The 12,658-nt window shown below is 34.9% G+C and overlaps 1 protein-coding gene across 1 annotated transcript in view; it reads right to left on the bottom strand.

Annotated features, from left to right (window-relative positions):
* DHRSX (dehydrogenase/reductase X-linked) overlaps window positions 1-12,658 on the bottom strand; it is a 308,329-nt gene that overhangs the window by 140,012 nt on the left and 155,659 nt on the right. Inside the window, exon 4 of the mRNA XM_015825462.1 lies at window positions 6,365-6,466. Within this exon, the coding sequence (XP_015680948.1) occupies window positions 6,365-6,466 (102 nt within the window). The remainder of the gene's footprint in view (window positions 1-6,364; window positions 6,467-12,658) is intronic.

Raw genomic sequence — 12,658 nt, 5'->3', positions numbered from 1 at the left:
TATGGAGAAGATGGATAGATTATATCCAGAGAAAATATGAAATGAACAATTATCATATAGCCTTTGATTAATTATTGTTATTTATAAATATTTTTATATATAATTTATATATATAGTTTATAGTTAAGTTGATTATTGTATATTAGAGTTACAGTAAGTTTATACTTGTTTATATTATGAATGGGTTGTTTGGGTTAGAATTGGATTATTATGTGATTATTCCTGTACTCAGTTCTGGGAAATCCAGGGGGGGAGGGGAGAAGGGGATTAGGGGATAGAAATTATAAAAATTGATGTATTTATATATTATAGGTAAATAATGGAATTGTATTAACAAGAGGAGATGCTCGGCTGGTACCCCAAACTGCACTCGATGAGGTGGTAAAGAAGGAAGATGGGATGTAGGGAGGTGGAAAGGAGGAAAGAGGAGAGGTTGTGGGTTTAGGGGGAGGAAGGAAGAGGAAAGTGAATGAGGGTGGAGGCAAGGCGGGGACTGCCGAGCGTCTCCGAAAATGTATTGAGTAGGATTATCTTTTTTGCTTGTGTAAGTAAATGCATCATATTTGTATTATTTGTTGTTTAATTTCAAAAATTTATTAAAAAATTATTAAAAAAAAAAAAGCTAATACAATCCTGGGTTGTATAAACAGAGGCATAGAATCAAGATCACGTGAAAGTACCACTTTATAAAACCCTAGTAAGACCACACCTGGAATACTGCAGCCAATATTGGTCACCATATCACAAAAAAGATGTTGAGAGTTTGGAAAAAAAATTCAGAGAAGAGCAACTAAGATGATTAAAGGCCTGGAGACTAAAACATACAAAGAACGGCTGCAGGACTTGGGTTTGGCTAATCTAAAGAAAAAAGAAATAGGGGAGACATGATAGCAGTATTCCAGTATCTGAGGGGCTGCCACAAGGCAGAGGGGGCCAGGTTGTTCACCAAAGTACCAGAGGGAAGGACGAGAAAAAATGGTTGGAAACTGATCAAAGAGAGAAGCAATCTGGAATTAAGGAGAAACTTCCTGATAGTGAGGACAATCAACCAGTGGAACAGCTTACCCCCAGAAATTGTGGGCGCTCCATCACTGGAGATTTTTAAGAAAAGACTAGACATTCACCTGTCTGAGACGGTATAGGTTCTCCTGCTTGAGCAGGAGGCTGGAGTAGAAGACCTCAAAGGTCCCTTCCAGCTCTATTCTATTCTATTCTATTCTATTCTATTCTATTCTATTCTATTCTATTCTATTCTATTCTATTCTATTCTTCTGTAAAGTTTTAAACGGACTATAGGAAATATTCTTTCAAATCCATCCAGCCCCTTAACCTTCTAGAATCAACGTTCTAACCCAGGGCTGTCAAACTCGCAATGTCATGTGATGTATCATGACGTATCGCAACTCTTTTGCCATTGCTGGCAATGGGGTGAGCGGGAGTTCGCTATGATGCATCCAGTCCACGGGCAGGCAGTTTGACATCCCTGTTCTAACCCCTTTTTGCTGTTTTCTAAAAATTAAAATTTATTTTTTTAATCCTTGAACTTACATAAAAAGGACATTTTAGCAGTAGGATGAAAATTGACTTAATATCCAGAAAATCATTAATAATCAACTTCAAAAAATAATTAAGAGAGGAAGTGGGAGAACCCTGTATCCGGGAAATTCCAGGGAGCCAATCTGTTAATCAGCTCCTTTTTTGTTGAGATCATTAGCTTTCCATCTTCAGTCTGCCATTACTTTCCAAAATCTACTGGAACCAAGCTTATTTTTTTAAACTAATGTGTCATAAAAAATACCCAGTACCATAAATTATAGTATTATTTGCTCAGATTAACTGTAGAGAACTGAATGAGTAGAGTTAAAGTTAAAATTAATTTTAGTCTTGTATATGATTTTCTAAAATTCAGAATTTTTTGATAAAATGGTCCAGGCTTTTCCAAAAAGCACAAATCTAAAGCACAACTTACTATCAGAACTAAAAACAAGAAATACATTTGATCAAACTAAGCTTAAGTATTAGTGTATGTAGGTACAATAAAAGAAGAAAAAATGAAGAAATCATGTTTTACTAGCAGAAGAGTTACTTCCAATCAGAACAGATTATATTTCATTCTAAGTAGACCAATTATTTACATTGTTAGAAAACAAATATAAAGCAATGAATCTGTGTAATTCAATCTAAGAGACAAAGGGTATTGTATGACTGATTATATAGCAGGATTCAATCTGGTTCGGTGACCGGGACCAGCTTTGGGACTCATGTTGGAGTTCATCCTCAGTCCATCCTCATTGATTATGATGTAAATATATACTTGCATCAATAATTTAATAAACAAAATGATAATAATCAGTAGCAGCATTAAGAACAGATATGGAACCAATGAATGAGAATATTTGTAGCTAGGGTTGAAATGGGGGGTCCTTGGTGCTCTCTGAGCTTGCTTGTTTTCTTGCAGATGTTTCATTACCCTAACTAGGTAACTTCATCAGTGCTAGTAAGGAGTGCTGTTTGCTGTCAGTTTATATTCTGGTGTCTTGCCTATCTGTGTGGTTGGGGGCAGTCTTAGGGATTCTTTGGTTGGGCTGTTTACTAATGGTTCTTTGGCAGCTTCTTCTTTGGGGTATTGCTTATTTGATTATTGGTCTGAAGTTGACTTTGAGTTAATCTATGCTGATCTGAGTGCTGATTTACTGGTGGGGAGGTGCTGGAGTCTTTTTCTCTTTTGGGTTGGTTGATAATCTCTTTTGCATAGTCTATAGACTATGTGTCTATCGATGGCTGATTTGTCAAGAGTGCCAGACTTCTAGAAATTCCCTGACATTTTTGGATTTGACCTGGTTTAGGATTGTCACATTTTCCCAGTTGAAACTATGGTTAAATCTGTCTACATGTTGTGAAATTAAAGAAATTTTCATTATGCCTTTTGACTGCCAGTTGGTGTTCATGGATGCGCTCTGCCAGTCTTCTGCCTGTTTGTCCTACATAGTGGTTCTTGCAGTTCTTACACTGTATGTTGTAGATGACTCCTTTTTTTTCTTCTGAGGTTGCTGGGTCTTTTGATTTGCTTAGGATGTTTTGAAGGGCATTAGTTGGCTTTTGTGCTATGCTGATTCCAGGTGGTTGTAATAGTCCACTGCTTCTCATCCACAATGTTCTTCTTTGGCAATTTGGCCTTTCTTAGTGAGTTCACTGAGGGTTCTCTTGATCTGGTTGTCTAGTTTTTGTATTTTATTGATGTTCACAGGGATATAGGTTTCTTTGTCCTCCAGTATTTCTTTTGCTTTTTGTTAGTATTGCACTCTGGCCATAATCACTGTTGTTCGGCCTTTGTCTGCAGGTAGGATGATGATAGTCTGGTCCTTTTTTAGGTTTCTGAGGGCTGTTCTGTCTTCTGTTGTAAATTGATTCTGTTCCTGTCATCTTCTGATCTGTGGAATGATGCTTTGTCTAATATTTTCTTACACCTCTGTGGAGAGTTTGGTGGTTTGTCCCACTATGTAGGACAAACAGGAAGAAGACTGGCAGGACGGATCCATGAATACCAACAGGCAGTCAAAAGGCATGATGAAAATTCTTTAATTTCACAACATATTTAACCATAATTTCAATTGGGAAAATGTGACAATCCTAAACCAGGCCAAATCCAAAAATGCCAGGGAATTTCTAGAAGCCTGACACTCTGACATCAGCCATCAATAGACACATAGACATTAACAACATCTATAAACTATGCAAAAGAGACAATCAAATAGCCCAAAAGAGAAAAAGACTCCAGCACCTCCCCACTAGTAATCAGCACTCAAATCAGCATAGATTAACTCCAAGGTCAACTTCAGACCAACAATCAAATAAGCAATACCCCAATGAAGAAGCTGCCAAAGGACTATTGGTAAACAGCCCAACCAAAGAATCCCTAAGACTGCCCCCACCCACACAGACAGGCAAGACACCAGAATATAAACTGACAGCAAACAGCACTCCTTACTAGCACTGATGAAGTTACCTAGTTAGGGTAATGGAACGTCTGCAAGAAAACAAGCAAGCTCAGAGAGCACCATCGACCCCTCACAGATATGGAAGCATATAAATCTAGAAACTTATATTATTCAGAGACACCGCAGCTTCATTACACACAGATATGTTTAAGGGATCACAGAAACAATTTCTTAATTTAATAGTTGGTTGACTGATTTATCCCTATTAATGACAAGCCTCATGACATAATCATCACCATATCTAATCAACTGTTAAGTTCTTGCAAAACACTTGCACAAATTTAGGACCAAATTTTGCCAGATGTCTAAATCTGCCACTCATCCATTAAAACTTGTCTCCTTCTTTTCTATAGTTCCATTTCTTGTTAAGGAGAATGATTGGTGGGGACAACAAAAGGGAAGGAATCAAGCATCCCCATTCCTTCATGTGCTATATAAATAGTACATAAAGACACTATCACTTTCCATAATCCCCCCAAAAGTGGGTAGGAACTGCCAGTGAGGGTAGTTGTAAGACTGGAATCTGAGAAAGGAAAGGAAGCTGTTCAAAATTAGCAAAGGAGAAAATATAAACATTTAAACTAAAACTCATAAAGCCTAAATTTACCAGCTAGAAAATCTAGAAAGGAGAAATTCAAAGTCCTAGACACTCCATCTTAACGAACTCATTAATAATTGAAGATCAAAGTTTGTTTTGTCCTTCTTGTAATCTTAATGGTAGTATAACAGCTTTAGACAGCAAAAAGCAAGGTTACATGAGGAATAATACATATGTCCATTTGTTTATTAAAGCAAGAAGAAAGAAAATCAATGAAAGTGAAGGGCTTTTCATTTTAAAAAGTAGATCATGCAATATTATTAGATATTTTGCTTATTTATTATTATTTAAAAAGCAGCATAAAGTTGGTTCTTGAAGCAAAATGCAAGCCTGAAAATGCATACAGGTAGTCACTTAACAACCATTCAAAATTATGACAGACCTCCCCAGAACTACTTATAAGCTAATTTTGAAATTCCAGTGGCCGCTTCCCTAAACTCATGTGATTATATTTTGGGTGCCTGGAAACAGGCCCCATTTACAGTTGTTTGCAGGGTCCTACTTTCATGTGATTTTATGACTTTTTTTGCCAGTGTTTAGTTTCACTTTCCAGAAAAAAATGCCCATCAGTTACAATGGATTTGCTTAACAATTGCCATGCTCACTTAATAACTGCTGCAAAAAAGTGTTTAAAACTAGGCAAGGTTATGTGGCAACCTACTTAATGACCAATATGACTTACAACCATAATTCTGGGTTCAATTACAGTTGCTAAGTTGAGGACTACTGTATTGAGGCCAGTTAAATTTTGTTAGGACAAATTATTTTGCATGCTACAGTGCTAAATATTCATATGTTGAGTAAATCAGAAACAAAAAAAGAGGCAATGTAGCCATGAAATATAATCTATATGATATATATTACTCACTTTAAATCAGCTGCATTATGCTTCAAAAACATTTGAGAGTTTTAATATTTTATTGCTTTGAGGTTTATTTACATGGCCAAACTTGATTTGCTGCAATTAAATCAATGAATCATGAACTTTTGTCTGTAAGATTCCATAATGCATAATTTAGAATATATGTTTGTACAAACTGTGTGCAATATCTGTGGATCACATTGCATGATAAGTAAATACATGATTGGAGTTACCATAATACTAATCAATCACAGATGGCCATATGGCTTTTATGCTTTGGACTGGTAGTTTCTCCCAAGGTAATTTCAGGAGGAGTCTGATAGCACCTTTCTGACTAACACATTTTAGTAAAAAGCAGAAGCTTTCATGATCTGCAGTTCATTTATTAGATACTTTCTAACTAAAGGAAGAAAAGGTGGATTTTTTCAATCATCTACTAAAAACCTTTCTTCCCACAATGCTAAGTTAATTTCATGTTCCATAATGTGAAATTTAAAGTTTCACATTGGCGTACATTACAGCTACCAGTATTTAAATACCTCAAAAACTAAACAAGCAAACAAAAAAAATGAAGATTTGCAAAAGCAGTATAATTTTTTAAAAATACTATACAATTGTGAATTTTAAGAAAAACATGCAGGACATTAATTATCTGAAATAAGCTAAACATAACTGATACAATTATTCCTACGTGTTTATCTAAAACTGAGAACAGTCTAAGAAATGACAAAAAATAGTGTGGGGAAAGTATTTAATTGCATAAGAGTTTTAGCGTAAAAAGGTTGTTACTAGTGACATAATTATGCTGCTAGGGCTATACATGTTTTTCATTCAAGGAACATCATGGATTTGAATAGATGAATATCATACCAAAATAAATAAATAAATAATGAAATAAAAACTCACCATTATTGATCAGGACATGAAGTGGGCAATTCTTTGCCTTAAACTCTTTAACAAATTGATATATGGACTTCATAGAAGCCAAATCACAGTATAAAAATTCCACTGAAGGAGAGAGGAAAACAATTACAGATCACTGACAAGCAAAATAAAATTGCATATATATATATATATGTGTGTGTGTGTGTATATATATATATATATATATATATATATATATATATATATATATATATATATATATATATATATATAAAACACAATTTATAAAATTATCAATTATACGATTATACAATTTTCAAATTTATTTGAAATGTTATTTGTAGCCTTCCAATATTTCTGCAGCATGAAGTAGTGTATTTCTTCAGGATGTGTTTCAATTTTTTCTTTAAATTTTATATTTTACATTTTATAAATTGTTTTACATTGTAAGCTATGCAGAATCGTCATGGAATTGATCATTTTGAAATCTAATGAAATAAATAATAGTTCCCAAGGTCCCATTTTAAAGATTCAGGGATATGTCTTCCCTTATAGGTAGCTTTAACAAGAAACATTTGTCTGTTTGAGTTACTACAGTAATCAAAGTAATATATATTTTGCCAATTTGATCTTACTGATAGACAAATCTGTGTTTGAGAGAATCAGCACTACAGAAACTGTTTGATTTGATACTAGAGGAACCATTGGAGAAAAGTCCCAAACTATTGCAAAGGATAGAAGAATTTGGAGAAGTAGCAGGATTGAAGATAAACAGAGAAAAAACTAAAGTTATAGTGAAGAATCTCACAGATAAGCAAAAAAAAAATCAACTGTCAGAAAAAATAGGTCTCCAGATAGTGAAGAAAGTTAAATACTTGGGAATATATCTAACAGCAAGATGTGCAACAATAAAAGAAGACAACTATACTAAATTACTAAAGCAAATAAAACTGGACTTGGAAAAATGGAAAAACTTACAATTATCAATGTTAGGCAGAATAGCTACTGCGAAAATGAATATTTTACCAAAATTACTTTTCCTATTTCAAACAGTACCTATAAAAATAGAGATTTTTTTTGAGGATTTCCGGTCCTGCGCGGTAGTGACTGGTCACATGCTTGCAGACTGTCGCACCCCCGCAGCTAACTTTCATCCTGCCTGGAGACCCTAATGGGTCCAAGCTGCCCCGGAGAGGAGGTGAAGAAAGAAGGGTGCCCCGGCGACTCTGGAATGATGGCAGTCATTCCATTCATCTTGGAGAAAGCCTTCTAACCCGACAGGAGAAAGGCTGTATTACATCGATCAGCTCAAGCTACTTGCAACCGGAGTCCAAAAGAACTAACCAGCACTATAGTAAACAGCGTGCTTGAAACTGGGTGAGGAATCTGATTTTCCCTTTTCTATCCTATACTTAATTTCCTGGAAAAGATCCCCAAGAAGCAAAATACCTCTGAAAGTGAAGGAGGGGGACTTCCATCCCATCCTTATACTGACGGAAGCGGCAAATTAAAATTTCTATGGAGGATCAAAATATATGGTATTGAAATAAATTTATAAACTTGAAAGCTAAAATTTAACTTTGGACAAGTTTAAGATTGTTGAATGGTTAAGACACTCATTTTAAAGACCATTGTTCATATTGAAAACTTATATTTATTTCAAAATCACATATCAAGTTTGCTTCCTTTTTTTTCAGAAAACCAATTTTTAATCATTATATTTATTTCCAGGCTCTTCTACACAGCTGATGGCATAGTTACTCAAATCCATAATTTTAATTAAAAAACAAAATACATCATTTAACAATTTAATCAATCAAATCCCAAAGCAATAAATCACAATAAAATTGTAAATAAATATTCCGGAACCTGAATTAAGATGCTTTGTAACTCAAGTCCAGGCAATTAACTCAACGAAATGGTTTTAAACAAATATTTAATCCGGGAATTCTTAATAGAACTTACAATTCTGAAGAGGCATCCAGATGCTGTACATTTGTCCATTACATAGGTAGAAACAATAATTCCTCCATATCAACTCTAGCGTGAATTAAGACGGTGTCTTTCCTCATGCATTCCCATGCTCATTTCAGACAAAGACATTCCTTCCAAGCTGGCATGTAGCCTGTGATGAACTTAGTAGCCACTCCCACTGACTTGTTAACATAGGATTCACTGAACAGCTAAAACTACATTACCCATAAGCCATCTCTTAAGGAGACAGCGCTTAACCCTTTAAATGCCAAACATTCTAACATACAGTTCTCATAGCTAATACATGCTCTGGCTAGGTGATTACATTACTGGTCCAGCACAATAAAATTTAACCAAAATTAAACATTCAAAACCCTTCTCCCTCCTCCTTACTATGCAGACAAAGAGACATAACAATTTTGCTCTAACATTTGAGAAAACAATTGTCTTTAGAGATTTTTTTGCAAATCAGGAGGCAGAGAGACATTTCAATATACTTTTACAGTATAGCAACGAGACAGCAAATAAAAAGGCATGTTTTTGTGTTCCCTATAGATAGCAATCTTTTGTTAAGAGAATATGAGAAAGTCTACTGTTTTGGATTTTACCAAAGGGGAGAAGGTGTACTGGGAGGTGATAACCACATTCTCTAAGGAGCTCTAAGGGTGATAATCAGCATCTTGAATTCTCCTTGGAAGATAAGTAATAGTGTTATCATGATTGTCTTGATGTTTACCCAGAGTTACTCAAGTGACCAAACTCTGCTCCTCAAGCGAAAGTTGTGAGTTGCTGCATTTCAAACTAATTGGAGAATGTGATTTATGACTGTTAATTGGAGGAGATATTGTACTTTAATACTATGTGCTCAGGGGAGGGGAATTTAGTTTTTGGCTTCGATTATACCAGTGCCGATGCTATGCTATTCAAAATAAAGATTATTTAAGGTAAACAATGCCTCGAAGTTCTTTGAAGAGTTTCATCTGTCAGAACCATGACAGAAGTTGTGAAATGCCCTCTTGGACACTGCTGCTAGCTGCTCCTCAAGCGAAAGTTGTGAGTTGAAATTGTGAACCAGTTTCATTTAGGAAAGAAGATGGAGTTATATCAGCACTCAGTCATTACCAAGTCAAAAGACTACAGAACTTGATGGAATATCTATAGAAATATGGAGGCAATAGAAGAATCAATAAATATTTTAACCAAACTATTTCACCAAATCTGGATAACCACACTATAGCCATTAGATTGAAAGATGTAAATTTCAATATCAAAGAAAGAAGAGTTAACACAATATGTTAACATACAATAGCTATATTTTACATGCCAATAATGGTTGGCACCATCCAATGCAAACTAGAGATGCCAGATGGTCACACCAGCTTTAAAAAGACTGAGGGATACAAGACATTACTGCTGATGTACAATGGATAACTGGGAAACACAAAGCATACAAAAATAAGTTAATGTATATTTCTTTGATTATAGGAAAATTTTCAATTGTCTTAATAATGGCATATCATTGTCCTCATTTGAAACCTATATACAAGTTGGGAAGTCAATTTGGATAAGACAGACTGGTTCCAGGCAGGCAAAGGAATGAGGCAAGTCTTCTGATTTTGACCCATAAATCCTTGTACAATTTACCCTTAAGAATAAATGTATCATTTCAGTGCAAGCATAAGATATGCTAATCACTCTTATCCTTAAAGGAAATCAAAGGGACATAAACAATAAGGCAATTCTTTGAGGTAGCCCCCTTCATCTGGAATACTTTTCTCCAATACTTAAATCCTGACTTTTTTTCCACAGAGTTCAGATAATGGTTTTGTTGTAGTCATTGCTCAGCAATTGACTTTTAATACTGTTGCGATAATTATAAGCCATTTGGGAGTCCTGTTTTTCTCAGATTATCTAATTTATATCTATTGTACTTTCAATTTTATTGTAAAATCAGAGAATCTTGGGAGCAAAGTAGTATATAAATTCATGTCAAAACTCTTTTGAAGCAAGATAGCGTGCAATGCAAATAATTAATAAACCTCTTACTTGTTTATTCTAGCTACCTTCTGTGGGCAAAATTGAAAGTAAGTGAGCTTCAAAATCTAGCAATATATCATCATAAACTGCATATTAGAATTAGATTGTAAAGCAGAGCCTATATTCAGCTAAGCCTGGAAATTCTACTCTTCAAAATAAAGACCAATTATCACTTTCAGAACTATCCTATTTATAGATGGCATTTGGATCCCAAAAAATTGTCTTGCATGTATCCGAATTTGCAACCAAAATGTTGGAGATGTGATAATATGGATGCAACTTATTATCATATTTGGTGGACATGTAGGGATGTTAAAGCCTTTTGGATTAAGATTTAGTGGAATATCCAACAGATTTTTAAGAAAAAGATAAAATTTACACCGCAGCTATTTCTATTGGGTATTATGGATAATTTGGATCAAAAAGAAACGAAATTGATGTTGTACTGTATAACAGCAGCAAGGACATTAGTTGCTCAAAATTGGAAAAAGAAGACGTTACTAACTATGGATGATTGGAGACAGAAGGTATCGTATTTTGCAGAGATGGCAAAAATATCCACATACCTGAAGGATCACTCTCAGGAGAAATTTATCTCAATGTGGAGAAGATGGATAGATTATATTCAGAGAAAATATGAACTGAATAATTATCATGTAGCTTTTGATTAAAAATTTTTTATATACATATATACACAAAAACAAATATTGTTATATTTATAAAATTTGTATGTATTTTAATGTTATTTTAGAGTCACAGTAAGTTTATACTAGTGTGTAGTAATAATGAGTAGCTTTGGATAGAATTGGATTATTGTGTGCTTATTTCCTGGTTCAGCTCTGGGAAGTCCTGGGGGGGGAGGGGGGAAAGGGAATAGATAGATGTATATAAATTGATGTATTGTAGATCTATATGTGATTTTTTAAGGAGGTGCCCAGTGGATACCCCAACTGCACCAGACGGAATGGTTGAGAGAGGAAGGGAGGTAGGTAGAGAGGGAGGAAGGAGGAGAGGTTGTAGGTTCGGGGGGAGGAAGGTGTGGAAAGTGAAAGAGGGGGGTGCAGGGGGGGGACACCGGACACTTCCGTGAATGTATTGAGTAGTGTTATTTTTTTGATTGATATTGTGATTAAATGCATCATATTTATGTTATTGTTTTTAATTGAAAAATCAATAAAAATTTATAATAAAAAAAAAGAACTATCCTATTTATCATTTGTAAAATGCCTACAATATTATGAAATGTTTTATCAGTTAAGAACAATTCTGACTTCCGCTTCCAGATCGCAGCACATTCAGCCATACAAAGAGATCTCTCTCTTTGTCGGCTCTTTTCCTCCGCCGGTAGACCCATAATAATAATAATAATAATAATAATAATAATAATAATAAATAAATAAATAAATAAAATAACAGAACAGAGACTAGCAGATCAACACCGATTTATAATCCGAAATAAAGTATTCACAGAAACAGAATTGGACGAACTGCAAAGGTTCACCCAGGGCAAAGAAATCAAAGCCTTGCCAGAAGTACGGTAATTCAGAATGTAGAGGCAAACCAGGGGGAGTTGGCAGTGAAAGAATCCAGCAGAGATATACAACTGTTCTCATTTGGAAACCAGGCACCTCTTCCTCAGGAAGAACAAAGCCCACTAACTAAATAAATAAAAGAATTGAAACAAAGAATAACTGAGCATCTAGAACAGCACAAAAACAACAGAATAAGGCTGCCTGCATTGAAGCTTGTTCCAAAGAAACAGCTAACACAAGCCTTAAAAGATGCAAATACTGCAATATCAAGTATAAGCACCAATTCACTGCAAGAAACAAACCACCTAATGTACAGCACAGCTGCAATTATAACTGAATACCTGGGATGCAAAATCAACAAAGAAGAAAAACAAACAAAAAGTGCACCAGAAAAATGGAAGGTTAGACTAGAAAATAAGATCAGCAGGTTAAGATCACATGCAAGCAAGCTAGAACAGATGAAAGAAAAGAAGTTGAAGAACAAGAAGACCAAAGAATACCTAATCAAGAAATACCACTTAGAAACAAGGAAGATCAAGGAAGCACTGGAAATAATAAAGCAACAAATAACAACTATAGCCAGGAAAATCAGTAGATATGAAGCTCGAATTGCAAACTATAGGCAGAACCTCCAATTTCAATCCAATCAGAAATGTTTCTACCAATCCATCAATGGAGAAACTGCAATGAATCAGTCAGTACCTGACAAGGAAGAAACAGTGCAGTTCTGGAAGCAGATATGGGATAACCCAAAGAAATACAACAAGGATGC

This window comes from Protobothrops mucrosquamatus, unplaced genomic scaffold, assembly GCF_001527695.2.
Source record: "Protobothrops mucrosquamatus isolate PMUCROS unplaced genomic scaffold, P.Mucros_1.0 scaffold_199, whole genome shotgun sequence".
NCBI classification, from domain to species: domain Eukaryota; kingdom Metazoa; phylum Chordata; class Lepidosauria; order Squamata; family Viperidae; genus Protobothrops; species Protobothrops mucrosquamatus.
This window is presented reverse-complemented; position numbering and strand designations above follow the sequence as displayed.